General features: G+C 43.0%; 1 protein-coding gene across 2 annotated transcripts; it reads right to left on the reverse strand.

Annotated features, from left to right (window-relative positions):
• Nucleotides 1–281: 281 nt before the first annotated feature.
• On the reverse strand, nucleotides 282–15915 carry cox6b1 (cytochrome c oxidase subunit 6B1). 2 transcript variants are annotated; one of them, XM_068055682.1, is made up of 4 exons: nucleotides 15809–15915; nucleotides 11379–11500; nucleotides 713–813; nucleotides 282–432 (listed from the first exon to the last, which is right to left on the reverse strand). In XM_068055682.1, the coding sequence occupies exons 2-4, from the start codon at nucleotides 11482–11484 to the stop codon at nucleotides 379–381; spliced, it is 261 nt and encodes an 86-aa protein (XP_067911783.1). In that variant the 5' UTR covers nucleotides 11485–11500; nucleotides 15809–15915; the 3' UTR covers nucleotides 282–378. The 2 variants fall into 2 exon arrangements, with proteins under 2 accessions (XP_067911783.1, XP_067911782.1); XM_068055681.1 differs by lacking the exon at nucleotides 15809–15915 and adding an exon at nucleotides 15604–15724.
• Between the last annotated feature and the right edge of the window lie 2110 nt (nucleotides 15916–18025).

The raw sequence follows: 18025 nt of genomic DNA on the forward strand, positions 1-18025 counted from the left end.
TTATGTGAAATGTAACTGCTCTGTAACACTGACCTTGAACATTGTCAAAGCTTATCTTCAGCAAGACAATGACATTCTTCCTTCCAATGCACAACAACACTGGCTTGCAAACTAATGTAGAATGCATAATATTTTATTTCTTTTATTTTCTGAGAAATTCGTTTAATTCAACACCAAAAGGTCCAAGGAGCGGAATTATTCAATTCTCCTAGAGATGTTGCTGGAATTGCTTTTGCAAGCAGTTTTACAAAAAAAAGAAAACACCGAAGTTAAAAAAAAGATGTGTTCAATGTTTAGAAATTTATTTTTGTGAAAGCTGTAAGCTTTGGAAACATTGTAAGGTACAATGGAGGGCTTCAACCAGACTGGAACAACTAGTTAGATTTTCCCAGGGAATGTACCTTCTTCCAACTGATCATTCCATTTGTTTATCTAAAGTGTAAAATATAAATGGTTATTTCACAGCAAACAACATTATGCATTCAGCAGAACTTCAGGTTTTAAACTGTCTAAATAATTTCTTATGGTTAATTATATTTTATATAATTATTTTAAAATGCAATGTAAGATGCTTGTTCATGTAACAAAAGTTAAACATAAAAATATTTTAAAACTGCAGACTTAAAAAAGTAACTATCTGAACCATTAACATTTGACTTTAAAGTCACAACTAAGTCTTATTTTATAAAATATAAATTTTTTTGTCCCATACCCATGAAATTGGGCAGAGTGACTTGTACACCCTGCGAAACCATTCACATGGAGTAGTATCTGCACCTTTCGCAGTTAGTACCTTAGTACAACGTTGGAAGTCTGTAAGACAATCACAAACAGGACAGTTTGGCGATAAAGTACATTTAACTGATCTGAGCAATTTCAATGACTTCAAAGAAAGAGAATCAGTGCAGTTTAAAACAGGCTGTTGCTTCACAGTCAGCCCATATTATGTGACTGACTGACCAATTTCACCCCCCACAGAGACATTCATTGAACATACAAAAACTGGCATTAAGAATTAAACAGATTATAAAGTTAAATGCGTAGCTGAAAGAGTGGTGTGCTTCATGGACTAATACTGAGGAAAGAGGAAACTGTCCCATTCCACTTAAAGAGGGCGGCACAGTGGTTAGCACCGCAGCCTCAAAGCTCCAGCGACCTGGGTTCAGTGCTGGGTACTGCCTGTATGGAGTTTGCAAGTTCTCCCTGTGACTGTGTGGATTTCCGCCGGGTGCTCTAGTTTCCTCCCACAGCCAAAGACTTACAGGTTGATAGGTAAATTGGCCATTGTAAATTGCCCCTAGTGTAGGTAGGTGCTGGAGAATGGTGGGGATGTAATAGGGAATATGGGATTAACATAGGATTAGTGTAAATGGGTGGTTGTTAGTCAGCACAGACTCAGTGGACCAACGGGCCTGTTTCAGTGCTGTATCTCTCCATGACTCTAAACCAGGCTGGGACCAGTGTCCTGGCAAGTCAAATAACTAGGGCAGTAAACAGGGCTTTAAACTAATGAGGGGTGGGAGGATTCAGGGAAGGTAAAATTCAAAAGCAATAAAAGAAATGTCAAGGCTGAACAGCAGTGTAACAACTTGCGTAAAAATAAGCAGATTAGGTCAAAAAGGGACAATAAAAATTAACAAAGGTAGTAGGGCATTAGTAACTAAGGTGACATCAGGAAAAATCAGAAATAAGTGTCAAGGGTAAAAGTACTAGACCTGAACGTGTGAAGTATTCACAACAAAACAGATGAATTAATAGTACCGATAAAAATTTGATCTAATAACCATTATGCAGACATGGTTACAGAGTGACCAATGTTGGGAATTAAATATTCCAGGAATACACCAAATGAAAAAGGAGGAGGGGTAGCCCTGATAATAACGGATGGGATAAAGACAGTAAAAAGAAAACGATTTTAGCTCAGAAAATCAAGTGGAATCAGTTTGGATGGAGCTAAGAAACAGCAAAGGGCAGAAAACAATAATGGGAGTAGTTTATTCGGCCTCCAAAACAGTAGTTGTAGTGTCAGGCAGAGTATAAATCAGAAAATTAGAGATACATGTAACAAGGGTAATATAGTAATCTTCATATTTTGGGCAAACCAAATTTGCAACAATAGTGTGGAAGAAAGTATACAAGATAGTTTTCTAGATAAGTCTATCAAGGAACCAACTAGGGAACAGACAGTTTTAGATCTCATATTGTACATTGAGGAAAGGTTAATAAAGGGCCTCTAATGTGATAGAATTTTATATTGAGTTTGAAAATGATTGATTTAAGCCAAAACTAGGCTCTTCAATCTTAAAAGAAAGGGGCAAGTTGGCTAAGGTAGATTAGAAAATTACATTAAAGATACAGCAGTCTTCTCCTTCTTAGGCAGTCCCTTGAGAACAAAGATGACTTTCTTCCACTCCAGGGTTGTGGGTACTTAGATGTCTGAATAGTCCAATTCTGGAGGTGTTTGAGGTGAGTGAATGGGATGCTCGAATTTCCGAACGTTCCTTCCGCTGTTTGCACTTGGTCGCTGCCTGGGCATGTCGATGTTGTTCAAACTGGCTGACACCTTCGCGGATGCTTCTTCTCTACTTGGAACGGTCTCGGGCAAAAGATTCCCACAAATCAGTGGAAATGTCACATTTTTTCAGGGAGGCTTTAAAGGACATCTTTGTCGTGTTTCCTCTGCCCTTCTGGTAGCCTCTTGCCTTGACGGAGCTCGGAGTAGAAAGCTTGTTTTGGGAGTTTTGTGTCAAGCATGTGGACGATGTGGCCCGCCCAACGTAACTGACTAGCCATGACCAGTGTCTCGATACTGGGGATGTTGGCCTGAGAGAGGACACCGATATTGGAGCGCCTGTCCTGCCACTGAATTTGCAGGATCTTGTGGAAGAATCACTGGTGATATCTCTCCAGGCCTTTGAGATGTCTGTTGTCCATATTTCTGATACATACAGGAAGGCAGGTAACATTGCGACCCTGTAGACCATGAGCTTGGTGCCAGGTTTGAGGTTTTTGTCATCAAGCACTCTTTTCCTCAGACGGCTGAAGGCTGAGCTGGCACACTGGAGGTGATGCTGAGTTTCATCATCAATGTCTGCCCTTGCTGAGAGGAGGCTTCCAAAGTATGAGAAGTGATCCACATTGTCCAGTGGTTCGCCCTGGATCTTGATAGTCGGGGGGCAGTGTTGCGCTGCGGGAGCAGGCTGGTAGAGGACCTTTGTCTTCTGGATGTTTAGCTTAAGGCCCATTCTTTCATATACCTCCGTGAACGCATCGACGAGGTTTTGAAGCTCAGCCTCTGAGTGTGCAAATACGCAAATGTCATCAGCATACTGCAGCTCAATGACGGAGGGTGGGGTGACCTTGGTTCTGGACTGAAGGCAATGTGGGTTAAATAGTTACCCCCTTGTCCGGCAGAGCAGATCTACTCTGGCAGGGAGCTTCATGGAGATGAGGTGCAGTGTTGCGTTGAGGAAGATGAAAAAGAGTGTTGGTGCAATGACACAGTCTTGCTTTACCCCAGTTTGCACTCTGATTGGGTCAGCAGCAGATCCGTTGGCAAAGATTACAGCTTGCAAGTCATTGTGCAGCAGACGGAGGATGGTGACGAATTTCTCCTGGCAGCCAAATTTGAGGATGTTCCAGAATCCCTCCCGGTTGATAGAGTCGAAGGCCTTTGAGAGGTCAGAGGAGGCCATGTATAAAGATTGCTACTGCTCCCTACATTTTTCTTGGAGTTGTCTTGCTGTGAAGATCATGTCCACGGTGTATCTTGATGGACGGAATCCTCATTGTGATTCCAGTAGGAGCTCTTAGCCACGGGGAGGAGGCGGTTGAGAAGGACTCTTGCGATGACCTTCCCGATGGCGGATAGTAGTTACGACACTTGGTCTTGTCAGCTTTTTTAAAGATGGTCACAATTACGGCGTCTCGGAGATCCCCTGGCATGCTCTCCTCCTTCCAGATGAGGGAGATGAGACCATGTATTTGTGTCAAGCGTGTCTCTGCCGTATTTTAGAATTTCAGCGGGAATTCCGTCAACGCCTTGTTTTTTAGATGTTGGATGGCCTTTTCAATCTCATGTCGGGCTCTGGTTGTGCTGAGGTCGTGGCGGGTAGCATGCTGTGGAATGTGGTCCAGAACACTCACATCGAAGACTGAGTCACGATTAAGGAGGTCCTCAAAGTGCTCCTTTCAATGCACGTTGACTGCCTGTCTGTCCTTGATCAGTGTCACTCAGTGGGGTAGGTCCTTGGGTGTTTGGGCAGGAAATGGTCTTGACTGCGCTTAAGAATCCACACGTCTTGGCTGTCGGCGTGTTGCTGTACTTCGTCCGCTCTTTCAGCCACCAGCTGTTCTTTAGGTCATGGATTTTTTGTTGAATGTCAGCCTTCAATTGTCTGTATACCTGCTTTTTTTCCTTCCAAATTTGGTGATGCTTCCAGTTCAGGAACGCCTTGCGCTTGTGATTTAGCAGCTCCTGGATATCCTGGTCTCGTCAAACCAGTCTTGATGTTTCATGGTGGAGAAACCAAGAGTATCTTGTGGTAGCTTTGAGGCCAGACCAGGTGTTGTGAACATTCTGTGGTTCCTGTTCATTGATCGTTGCCAAGTTGGTTGCAAGATGCTCCCTGAGTAGGTCTTTCTTCACAGAGTTCTTGATATTTTCGACAATGATTTTCTTGCGGCAGTGCTGGTCAGTCCTGCAGTCATTGGCTCCTATCATGGCATGGGTGATGCAAACATCTTGCGGTCATTCGCTCGGACGATAATATAGTCAAACAAATGCCAATGCCTGGAGCAAGGGTGCTGGCATGAAGTCTTCTATTTGACTCTCTGATGAAGTAGGGTGTTTGTTATGATCAGGCCATGTTCAAGGCATTTCGTCAGAAAATGATTCCGTTGGTGTGAGCCCTTCCAACACCTTCCTTGCCAATCACACCTTTCCAAAAGTTTGTGTCCCTCCCAGCTCTGGCATTGAAGTCTCCGAGGAGGATCAGCTTGTCTTCCTTGGGAACACAGGACAGCAAGTGATCATGGCTGGAGTCGAATTCCTGTTTTTTAAGAAGTATTTAGATGAGCACTTGAAACGCCAATTGTTGGAAGATGGGACTAGAATAGTTAGGTGCTTGATGGCCGGCACAGACATGATGGGCCGAAGGGCCTGTTTCTGTGCTGTATGACTCTATGGCCTCATCTGTTGCTTCTAGTGTTGGGGCATACAGGCGGACGACTGTGGCCTGCTGTTTCTGGGTTAGGGCGAGTCGGAGGGTCATGTGACGATCGTTCAATCTATAAAGGGGTCTCGCTGAGGCGGTCAGCTTGTTCATTTTTTTTTTAATGATGAAGCCATCTCTGTGGAGTCAGCACTCTTCTTCTGGTTTACCTTTCCAGAAGAAGGTGTATCCACCACCTTGTTCGTTGAGCTGCCCTTCTCCTGCCCACCATGTCTCACTCAGGGCAGCGATATCAATGTTGTAGTGGCAGAGTTCTCGGGCTATGATAGCGGTGAGACATTCAGGTCTGTCGCTGCTGGAGTTGTCTATAAGAGTCCTGATATTCCAGGTCCTGAGGTTAATTTAGAGAGGGTGGAAAATGCATGTGTGTGGGTTCTTTTAACGTGGGGTGGCCGTTGCACACCGACTACAACACGATCTGAGTGAAACAAAGTCTTTGTCCTATAGCAGGGATGGCTGAGGTGCTTGGAGACCAGGCTCTGCTACACGGACAGGGACAAATACGTACGCCTGGCCAGCATGTCCAGCTGGTGAGCCCAGATGCAGGCCACGTGGATCTGCATCAGGGCGTTCTTGAAGGGGTAGCGGAAAGCCTGCTCCAAGTCTACCAGCTCCATGAGGGGTCCCGGGGGACCTAGTCATCGGCTTCGGGGCCTGTGTTTTCCTGATGCTCTGATGTATACGACAGGGCCAAGATGTCTCTTTATCCCTCTCTGTTCCTCGCCCTCACTCTTTGTCCTGCTCTGCTCTCGGCTCCTCGCTCTTTGTCCCCACTCCGCCACTGCTGCCAGTCTCATTATGGTCCCTCTCAGGCCCAAACTCCTTGTTGCTTTCCAGTAAACCTGGCCAGAAATGGACATGTGTGTAGACACTGGGCTATGACATGGTCATAGTGAGACTGGCAGCAGTGTAAAGGAGCAGGGCTGAGAGGGAGCACAGCAAGACTGGTGGCAATATAAGGGCTGATTTTTGCTGGTGAGCTTCTAAGATGGCAACCCACACGCGCGGCTTTTACTCCACCACAATATTAGATGCAGCGGCTCATTTACACGGACGGGACGGGCGGACCACCCCCACACCCCCCCAACGATGACATGGAGGGGACGGGCGCACCGTCCCTAGCAACAATGCCATTTTTAAAGGGCATCAGGCCCTTCCATTGAATTTTTAACGTTACAGGCAGTATAAACTTAATTTAAAAAATGTAATAAAAGATTCAAGCCCCTCTCGCACTCCTCTCCAATGACTATACAATTTATTACCTGCACTGTCTCCCCCCCCAAAAAAAACTTACCTTGCGATCCCGACCTTTCCCTTCCCTGCAATGTTTAATAAAAGATGAACTTTACCCCTTCCCACCATCCCTTAGACCAATCATAAACATTTAACCCTGCTCCACCAACTATCCCATCCCCCCACCCCGGAAACTTAACTGCTCCCCCTCGAAGGCGCGGGAGTTCCGGCAACCTATCTGAATATCGCAGCGAGATGGCTGATGGGAGCAGGTAGGTCATTAATTCATGAATTTACATTAATTTAAATATTTAGATCCTGCTCCCACTGCCGAGCAGCGGGGTGGCTGCCATGAGGCCTCACTGCTGCCGGTAATATGGGGCAGGGCCTTCTCGGCATCAAGGCCCGTAGGCCCAAAGGATATGGCAATAACTAAGCAATGGCAAACATTTAAAGAATTAATTCATAATTTGCCACAAATATACATTCCCTTAAGGAGTTCAAAACCCCACAGGAAAAGTGGTTCAACTGTGGCTAATCAGAGAAGTTAAAGATAGAAGTAGATCAAAGGAAGAGGCTTATAATGTTGCCAGAAAGAGTAGTAAGCCTGAGGATTTGAAGGATTTTAGAATTCAGCAAAGGATGATCAAGAAGTTGATAAAGAAAAAGCGAATATGAGAGTAAACTAGCAAGAGACATAAAACAGGTTGTAAACATTTCTATAGGTATGTAAATAGGAAGAGATTAGTAAAAGTAAACCTGGGCTCATTAGAGGTGGAGACAGGTGAAATTATAATGGGGAATAAGGAAATGGCAGTGGCATTAAACAAACACTTTGTATCTGTCTTCACAGTAGGAAATATAAAAACATTCTGACTGTAGTGGGGAACCAAGGGTCTAGCAAAAATGAGGAACTTAAAGAATTCAGTATAAGTAATAGTACTGGAGAGATTAATGGGACTAAGTGGCAATAAATCCCCTGCATCATCGGTTTTATAAGAGGGAGCTGCAGAGATGGTCGATGCATTGGTTTCGATCTTCCAGAATTCCACGGATTTTCGAACAGTTCCCAAGGACTGGGAGGTAGCAAACATAACTCTTCTATTTAAGAAAGGAGGAAGAGAGAAAAAGGGGAACTATAGGCTAGTTAGCCTGACATCAGTAGTAGGCAAAATGCTAGAATCTATTATTAGGAATGTTGTAACAGGGCACTTAGAAAATCATAGGACTAGACAGAGTCAACACATATTTATGAAAGGGAGATTGTGTTTGAGGTTATAACTAACAGGGTAGATAGGGGGAACCAGTGGATGTAGTGTATTTGGATTTCTGAAAAAGCATTTGATAAGATGCCATACAAGATGTTAATACACAAAATTAGGGCTCATGCGATTGAAGTAACACATTTGTATGGATAGAGGATTAGTGAATGGACAAAAATCAGAGTAGGAATAAACAGGTTGTTTTTGGATTGGCAAATAGTGGGGGATGGCAAGAATCAGTGCTTGGGCCTCAGCTATCTATCTGTATCAAGGACTTAGATGAGGGGATTGAGTGTAATGTATCCAAGTTTGCTGACAAGACAAAGTTAGGTGGGAAAGTAAGCTATGAGGAGGATGCAACAAGGCTGCAAATGGATAGAAACATGTTAAGTGAGTGGACAAGAACAAGGTAGATGGAATACAATGTGAGAAGTGTGAAGTTATACATTTGGTCGAAAAAATAGAAAAGCAGAATATTTTGAAATAGTGAGAAACTGGAAAATGTTGGTATTGAGAGACCTGGTTGTCCTTGTACACAAATCACAAAGTTAACATGCAGGTACAGCAAGCAATTAGGAAAGAAAATAACATGTTAACCTTCATTACAAAGGTATTAGAGAATGAGAGTAAAGAAGTCCCACTGCGTTAACACAGGGCCTTGGTGAGACCACACCTGGAATACTGTGTGCAGTTTTAGTCCCCTTACCTAAGGAAGAACATACTTGTTTTAGAGGGAGTGCAATAAAGATTCACTGGACTGATTCCTGGGATGAGGGAATTGAGTAGACTACTATTCTTGAGCATTTAGAAAAACGAGAGGTAAACTAATTGAAATATACAAAATTCTTAAGGGGCTTGACTAGGTAGATGCTGCGAGGCTGTTTCCAATGGCTGGGGACCTAGGTATCCTTTCCTTTTTAGGCCTCCTTGTCTCGAGAGACAATGGGTAAGCGCCTAGAGATGTTTGTGGAGCAGTTCCAGGACTGGAGAATTGCAAATGTTCAAAAAAGGGTGCAAGGATAAACTCAGCAACTACAGGCCAGTCAGTTTAAGCCACTTAAAATGGGAAAGCCATTAGAAACTATAATCTGGGACAAAATTGGCAGCCACTTAGACAAGTGTGGATTCTTCTACTTCTTTGGCCTCCTTGTCTCGAGAGACAATGGGTAAGTGCCTAGACATGGTCAGTGGTTTGTGGAGCAGCGCCTGGAATGGCTATAAAGGCCAATTCTAGAGCGACAGACTCTTCCACAGACGCTGCAGGTAAAGTTGGTTGTCAGGGCTGTTACACAGTTGGCTCTCTCCTTACACTTCTGTCTCTTTTCCTGCTAACTGCTAAGTCTCTTCGATTTGCCACCCTTTAGCCCCACCTTTATAGCTGTCCGCCAGCTCTGGCGATCACTGGCAACCGGCTCCCACGACTTGTGGTCAATGTCACAGGACTTCATGTTGCGTTTGCAGACATCTTTAAAGCGGAGACATGGACGGCCGGTGGGTCTGATACCAGTGACGAGCTCACTGTACAATGCGCCCTTGGGGATCCTGCCATCTTCCATGCGGCTCACATGGCCAAGCCATCTCAAGCGCCGCTGGCTCAGTAGGGTGTACATGCTGGGGATGGTGGCTGCCTTGAGGACTTCTGTATTGGACATATGGTCCTGTCACCTGATGCCAAGGATTCCCCAGAGACAGCGAAGATGGAATGCGTTGAGACTCTTGGCTGGCATACGTTGTCAAGGCCTCGCTGCCGTAGAGCAAGGTATTGAGGACACAGGCTTTAAACACTCGGACTTTTGGTTCCGTGTCAGTGCGCCATTTTCCCACACCCTCTTGGCCAGTCTGGACATAGCAGCGGATGCCTTTCCCATGCGCTTGTTGATTTCTGCATCAAAAGACAGGTTGCTGGTGATAGTTGAGCCCAGGTAGGTGAACTCTTGGACCACTTCCCGAGTGTGGTCGCTGATATTGATGGATGGAGTTTTTCTGACGTCCTGTCCCATGATGTTCGTTTTCTGGAAAATGATGGTTAGGCCACAGTCACAGTCTCAGAATAAGGGGTCACCCATTTAGGACTGAGATGAGGGGGAAATTCTACAATCAAAGGGTTGTGAATATTTGGAATTCTGTACCCCAGAGAGTAATGGAGTATATTCAAGCTAGAAATCAATAGGTTTTTAGGTAATAAGGAATTTAACGGATATGGGGATACTGCAGGAAGGTGAAGTTGAGGTTGAAGTTTAGCTATAATCTTATTGAATGATGGAGAAGGCTTGAGAAGCTCAATGGCCTACTCCTGTTCCTATTTCTTATGAACTATTGCTTTAATTTTCAAAAATTTAGTTTGTAAAATGCATAAATAGGAAATGTATCAAGCTTAATTAATGGTCTGTTTATTGCAAAATATTTATGACCAAATTGGACCTATAAATAGCTAATAACTGCTGAAAATTAATGTTAAGATGACACTAACAAAGGGAGTTAGACAGAGCAGCTGGTCATCAAACCCTTATAATATGGGTCTGGAGCAAACCTAGAAAAGTCAGATGAAAGTCGTTTTCTCCCTTTGGCTTTAAGGATGCTACAATCGGCAGAAATCCACAAGATTAACCTCCAATGACTTAGCACAATTTGATACGGTACTGCAATATTACTGAGGCCATAGCAATAGCTGGCATGAAAAATTGATATTGGTACAGTAGAAGATATATACTGAAGGTTAAGAGACAAAACTGAGGCAGTGGAAGAAACTTACATCGTACTACAGTTTGTGTTTCAGCCAGACAGGATGCTATTTACTATGTTTGACTCCTGCCTGCCAGAAACTTTAACTTTGCTGTTTAGGAGAAATCTCTTTGAATGCCTGGAAACACACAGATCTCTCCCAACAAATGAAAATTTAAATGTTTTAAGAGGCACCCAAGCAAAAAACCTTGCTCTCTGAATTGATTAGGGCTACAATCTTTCCAATGGATCTCGAGCCATAGAAACATGAGTATGCCATTCAACCCTAGGCTCTGGAATTCACTCCCTAAACCTATCTGCCTCTGTTTCCTCCTTCAAAACACTCCTTCAAACCTACCTTTTTTGACCAATCTTTAGTCATCTGTCCTAAAAATCTCTTATGTAGCTTGGTGTCAAATTTTGTTTGTTAACATTCCTGTGAAGCACCTTGGGATATTTTACTACTTCAAAGGTGCTATATAAATGCAAGTTGTTGTTTTTGATACCCTTACCTATCAAAACTCTATCGATCTCAGTCTTGAAAATTTCTGTTGACCCAGCAGCACTTTAGGGAAGGTCTTTGTAAGCCAGGCTTGATGCTAATAATGGATTTAACGCCTGGCTGTGTCAAACTGAAATACTTATCAGTTACCTTAAAATAAAATAATCATCTCTCACTGTTAAGCACTAACTTACAAACTTACTCAGTCTCATTCCAGGTCAGCGCTGACTCCACAAATCGGTTTACTCTAAGGCTAAACTGGCAGTATAAATGCACCTTAAAGAGTACTCATTTCTGATACTAGGAGAAAATAGTTCCATTCTCAGCACTGACATCAATCACCTCATGCAAATATAACAAAAATACTAGAAATTCTGGTAGAATGCATGGTATAAATTACTGTGAATTTTCTCAAAGGTTTCTCACCCAGGTAATTTTGAAAGCAGTTCCTGGTTTGGTTTTGGTTGGGAAACCTGGCATCAAAAGGCGCAGTCTTGTAATTCTTCAACTTGGCCTGGATATCCTCCGCCATCGTGTCTGACAAAAGACTTTAAAAGCATTTACAGATTTGTTTATATTTAGTGAAGAACAAACACAATGCATTTTAGAGAATGTGCTGCCAATTGAATTCAGGGACTTTTTCTGAAGCGGCGTGGCCTCCACGTGACACTTGCCAACAGAAAAATGGCCTATTTCCCCATTGTTTATGGAGGGAAAAGTGATGCCAAATTCAGCAGTGCCCGAATACGAACTAGGAGCAAAAGTAGGCCATTTGGCCCCTCGAGCCTGCTCCGCTATTCAATAAGATCACAGCTGATCTGTTTGTGTTTTCAAATTCCACACTCCCATCTACCCCCAATAACCCTCGATTCCTTTGCTTAACAAGAATCTATCTACCTCCACCTTAAAAATATTCAATGACCCCGCCTCCACCGCGGAGAGTTCCAAAGTCGCACAACCCTCAGAGAAAAAAATTCTCCTCATCTCTGTCCTAAAAGGGGGACATAGTGCCCCCTAATTCTGGACTCACCCACAAGAAGAAACATCCTTTCCACATCCACCTTGTCAAGACCGTTCAGGATCTTATAAACTTCAATCACGTCTCCCCTCACGCTTCTAAACTCCAGTGAAAACAAGTCCAGTCCCAACCTTCCTCATTAGACAACCCACTCATTCCAGGTATCAATCCAGTAAACCTCCTCAGGACAGCCTCCAATGTATTTACATCCTTCTTTAAGGAGACCAAAACTGTACACAATATTCGAGATGTGGTCTCACCAATGCGCTGTATAACTGAAGGATAACATCCTTACTTTTATTTTCAATTCCTTTCGTAATAAAGGATAACATTCCATTAGTCTTCTTTATTGGGCGGCACAGTGGCGCAGTGGTTAGCACCGCAGCCTCACAGCTCCAGGGACCCAGGTTCGATTCCGGGTACTGCCTGTGTGGAGTTTGCAAGTTCTCCCTGTGTCTGCGTGGGTTTTCTCCGGGTGCTCCGGTTTCCTCCCACAAGCCAAAAGACTTGCAGGTTGGTAGGTAAATTGGCCATTATAAATTGTCACTAGTATAGGTAGGTGGTAGGGAAATTATAGGGACAGGTGGGGATGTTTGGTAGGAATATGGGATTAGTGTAGGATTAGTATAAATGGGTGGTTGATGTTCGGCACAGACTCGGTGGGCCGAAGGGCCTGTTTCAGTGCTGTATCTCTAATCTAATTACTTGCTGTACCTGCATACTAACCTTTTGTGACACATGCACTAGAACACCTAGATCCCTCTGCACCTCGGAATTCTGCAGTCGTTCTCCATTTAAGTAATACTCTGCTTTTTTATCCTTAATGTCAAAGTGAACAACTTCACATTTTCCCACATTATACTCCATCTGCCAGATTTTTCTGCCCACTCACTCAACCTATGTCATTCTGCAACCTCATGTCCTCTTCACAATATACTTTCCTACCTATCTTTGTCTCATCTACAAATTTAGCTACCATGCCATCGCTCCCCTCATCTAAGTCATTGATATAAATTGTAAAAAGTTCAGGCCCCAGCACAGACCCCTATGGGACTCCACTCATCACATCCTGCCAATCAGAAAAGGGACCATTTATGCATACTCTCTGTTTTCTGCCAGCCAGCCAATCTTCTATCCATGCTAATATGTTACCCCCTACACCATGAGCTCCTACTTTGCACAATAACCTTTTATGCAGCACCTTATCAAATGACGATTGAAAATCCAAGTACAGTACATCAATGGGCTCCCTTTTATGCACAGCGCATGTTACTCCTTCAAAGAACAACAAATTGGAGTAAAACCATGCTGCCTATTCCCGATTACCTTGAATTTTTCTAAGTGCCCAGTTATAACCTCCTTAATGATCAATTCTAACACCTTCCCCACGACAAATGTCAAGTTAACTGGCCTATAGTTACCCACTTTCTGCCTCTCCACCTTCTTGAATAGAGGGGTTATATTTGCCACTTTCAAGTCTGATGGAATCTTTCGAGAATCTAGCAAATATTGAAAAATTAACACAAAAGCATCTACTACCTCATTAGCCGCCTCTTTTAATACCCTAGGATGAAGCCCATCAGGACCCGGGGACTTGTCAGCCCACAGCTCCATCAGTTTGCTCAGTACCGCTTCCCTGGTGATTGTAATATCACCAAGTTCCTCTCTTCCTTCCTCTTGATTTACACTATTACTGGAATGATTTTTGTATCCTCTGTAGTGCAAAAGAAGCAAAATATTTGTTCATTTCATCTGCCATTTCCTTATTATTTACTATTTTCTCCCCATTCTCACTCTCTAGAGGACCAACACTCACTTTACTTACCTTTTTCCTTTTCATACGAGCATACAAATTAGAAACAGACCCTTCGAGTCTGCTCCGCCATTCAATAAGTTCATGGCTGAATTGATTACTCCAAATTTCCACTATCCCTGATAACATTCCACCCCCTTGCTTATCAAGGAACTACCTACCTCTGCTGTAAAAATATTCAAAGACTCTGACTCCGCCGCCTTTTGAGGAAGAGTATTCCAAAGACTTACGATGCACTGAGAGAAAAAATTTCTCCTCAACTCTGTCTTAAATGGGTGACCCCTTATTTTAAATAATGACCCTTAGTTCTAGATTCTCCCACAAGGGGAAACATCCTTTCCACATCCACCCTGTCAAGACCCCTCAGGATCTTGTATGTTTCAATCAAGATGCCTCTTACTCTTCTAAATTCCAGTGGATACAAGCCTAGACTGTCCACTTTTTCCTCATAAGACAGCCCGCCCATTACAAATATTAGTCTAGTAAACCTTCTCTGTACTACCTCCAATGCATTTACATCCTTCTTAAATAAGCAGTCCAGTACTGTACACAATACTCCAGATGTGGTCTCACCAATGCCCTGTATAGCTGAAGCATAACCTCCATACTTTTGCATTCAATTCCCCTCACGATAAACGATAACGTTCTATTAGCTTTCCTAATTATGTGCTGTACCTGCATACTAACCCTTTGCCATTCATGCACTAGGATACCCAGATCCCTCTGCATCTCTGAGCTCTGCAATCCCACACCATTTAGATAATATGCTTCTTTTTTATTCTTCCTGCCAAAATGGACAATTTCACACTTTCCCACATTTTACTCCATTTGCCAGGTCTTTGCCCACTCACTTAACCTATCTATATCCCTTTGTAGCCTCCTTATGTCCTCTTCACAAGTTACTTTCCTAGCTATCTTTGCCAACCAGAAAATGACCCCTTTATGCCTACTCTGTTTCCTGTTAGCTAGCCAATCTTCTATCCATGCCAATATGTTACCCCCTACACCATGAGCTTTTCTTTTCTGCAATAACCTGTGATGTGGCACCTTATCAGATGCCTTCTGGAAATCAGAGTACAATACATCCGCCAGTTCCCCTTTATCCACAGCACTTGTAGAAACACATGCTATCAGTGTTTAGATTTCTAGCTAGCTTCCTCTCATACTCTAATTTCTTTCTCCTGATTAACCTTTTAGTCATTCGCTGCCGTTCTTTATGTTATCAGCTGTTACATGGCTGACAGCAGCCAACATCCCTCAACATTTAATATCTCAGCACAAAGTGACTACCGCTCCCAGAACTCATTGTTCGCCAATCCATTGCTAAGTTGTTGGTGTCGCTGTCAAGGTCAACATTTATTGCCCATCCCTAACTGACATTGAGAAGGGCAAACCAGGATTCATTAAAATGACGGCAATAGTCACTTTCGTTTTCTAACCAGTTGTAAATGGAATGGTAAAGTGTTCCGCATTATCTACAGTGACACAAGAATTGTGGCGAAATGGTTGACGAAGAAGAGTATACTTTCACTATCGGATCAAATTCCTCGTGCAAACCTTCCATGGTTTGAAATAAAGAAGCCTCACTGGTCGCTATGGTTTAACAATGCACAGTCATATCGCCTGGAGACAAGGACGCGAGGGTTAAAATAAAGCAACACATCTTAAAGCGAAAGCGCCCCTCCCCACATCCATTCAGAAGCTGCCCCACTTCAACCTTGAAAGGCAAGAAATCCCCCCCATACCTTGCAAGACGCTTAAAACAATGTGTATATGCTTGACGTTAAACTACTTACTGCATAAAATGAGCCATTACTTACTTTTAGTTCAAAGTAACAACGAATGCCCAAGACAACAGGTTCACTTCCCTGTTTGTTACACTAACTGAAATACCGCAAGCGCCGTGCCTGATCACTCACTATGCATGGCGGATAGGTCACAGGAACTAACCTTACTGCCACTCCTAGATTAGTTTTAAATCATCCACTAATAAATGACACGTTTGTGATTAAGATGCTTACTTACGTTGTATGAACGTGATAGAAATTCACAATGTATTTTAAATACTATTTTCAGATAAAGCAAGTGTAAACCGGAACAGAAACTTCTGGAATAGCAGCGAGTCCATAAATTGTAATAGCATTTTGCAATTATGATTGCAACATCTCCCAGCAACCTATATTGTGATCAACGCGTAAAAAATGTATAAAAGCACTGTGTATGTGTATATCCTTCATAAGATATGCAGTATTGTTATCAGCCCGATAGCAAAAACTTTAGTCCCTTTAAAAACAAATACAATAGAATCTTGAAATAGTAAAACCACGTTTATTTGTATCGTGCTGTATAAAAATAGTCACTGACACCGGCCTGATTGGAGATGACATCCTTGTATAAATGGATTCGGCTTGACACCATATTAAAATAAACAAGTACAAAATTAACAAGTTTCAAGCAAGAAATGGGCTGTCAAGAAAGAACTTCCAGTTCAGGGCATTCCAAAAAGCTTCACAGTCACTGTTGTAATGTAGGCAAAAGTGGCAGCCAATTTGCAGTTAAGCCCACTCTCGTCAATTTATTGCAAGAGACATCATTTCTAAGAAAAATTAAACCTCATCATCTTACGATAGAACTCCCAAACCTTCAGCTTTTTTTCTACTGGAGTGATTCGCATGAAGCCTGACAGGTAAGTGTGGAATCTGCCTGAGTTTGACTCCTTCAAGCAGCTGTGAAATTTTTGTCCCAGTGACAGGATGCACTGTTACATTTTCAGTCTCTGCTCTTTATAAAAACATATTGGGTTTTCCTTCATTTTACTTGCCAATATCTTTTCATGCTCTCTCTTTGCTTTCCTAATTTCCTTTTTAATTTCACCCCTGCACTTCCTATCGTCCTCGAGATTCTCTGTAGTATTGAGCTCTGTTTTCCGACATAAGCTTCCCCTTTTTGTCTTATGTGCCTTGACAACCCTATTATTTTTGGGACCATATTAGTTCTGAACCCTCTCTACCTCCCCTTTGAATGCCTCCTACTGCTCGGACACTGATTTATCTTCAAGTAGCTGTTTCAAGTCCACTTTTGCTGAATCACATCTCAGCTTAGTTAAGTTGGCCTTGCCCCAATTTAAAACTTTTACTCTTGGTCTGTCTTTATCCTTTTCCATAACTACTCTAAATCTAACTGAATTATGATCACTACCCCCAAAATGCTCTCCCACTGATACCCCTTCCACCTGCCCAGCTTCATTCCCTAAAACTAAGTCCAAAACTGAACCTTTTCTTGTTGAGTTGCTACATACTGCCTAAAAAACTTCTCCTGTATGCACTCTAAGCATTCTGTGCCATCTAAAGCTTTTACACAGTGGCGCAGTGGTTAGCACCGCAGCCTCACAGCTCCAGCGACCCGGGTTTAATTCTGGGTACTGCCTGTGCGGAGTTTGCAAGTTCTCCCTGTGAACCTTGTGGTTTTTCGTCGGGTGCTCCAGTTTCCTCCCACAGCCAAAGACTTGCAGGTTGATAGGTAAATTGGCCCTAGTATAGGTAGGTGGTAGGGGAATATAGAGAAGGTGGGGATGTGGTAGGAATATGGGATTAGTGTAGGATTAGTATATATGCGTGGTTGATGGTCGGCACAGACTCGGTGGGCCGAAGGGCCTGTTTCAGTGCTGTATCTCTAAATAAAAATAAATAAAAATATCTAAGTTACTATTGGGGTAGTTGAAATGCCTATTACTGCCCTATTGTTCTTGCACTTCTTAAAAAATTTGTTCGTGGGATTTGGGCAGATCTGGAGTCACATGTAGGCCAGACCAGGTAAGGACAGCAGATTTTCTTCCCTAAAGGATGAGTGAAGCAGATGGGTTTTTACAACAATGGTTTCATGGTTGCCATTAGACTAGCTTTTTAATTCCAGATTTATTAATTGAATTAAAATTTCACCACCTACTGTGGTGGGATTCAAACCCATGTCCCCAGAGGACTAGTCTAGGCCTGTGGACTACTAGTCTAGTGGCATTACCACTATGCCACCACCTCCCTCTCAGACTATGCCTGCATATATGCTCTTCTATCTCCCTTTGACTTTTTGAGGGTCCATAGAACACTCCAAGAAGTGTCATTGCCCCTTTTTTGTTCCTCAGTTCATAGAATCATAGGATGGTTACAGCTCAGAAGGAGGCCATTTGCCCGTCATGTTCTCTGTAAGAGCTCCTCAGCTTATTCCTTTTGAAAGCCACATTTGAAT

This window comes from Heterodontus francisci, chromosome 24, assembly GCF_036365525.1.
Source record: "Heterodontus francisci isolate sHetFra1 chromosome 24, sHetFra1.hap1, whole genome shotgun sequence".
In the NCBI taxonomy this organism is placed as follows: Eukaryota; Metazoa; Chordata; class Chondrichthyes; order Heterodontiformes; family Heterodontidae; genus Heterodontus; species Heterodontus francisci.

Excerpts from the sequence above, each read along its gene's own strand:
- cox6b1 (XM_068055682.1), bottom strand. The coding sequence starts at position 11,484 with ATGGCGGAGGATATCCAGGCCAAGTTGAAGAATTACAAGACTGCGCCT. Across the intron at positions 814-11,378 it reads CTGCTTTCAAAATTACCTGG|ACTTCCAACGTTGTACTAAG; the intron begins GTGAGAAACCTT and ends ATTGTCTTACAG. Across the intron at positions 433-712 it reads CACTCTGCCCAATTTCATGG|ATAAACAAATGGAATGATCA; the intron begins GTATGGGACAAA and ends TTTACACTTTAG.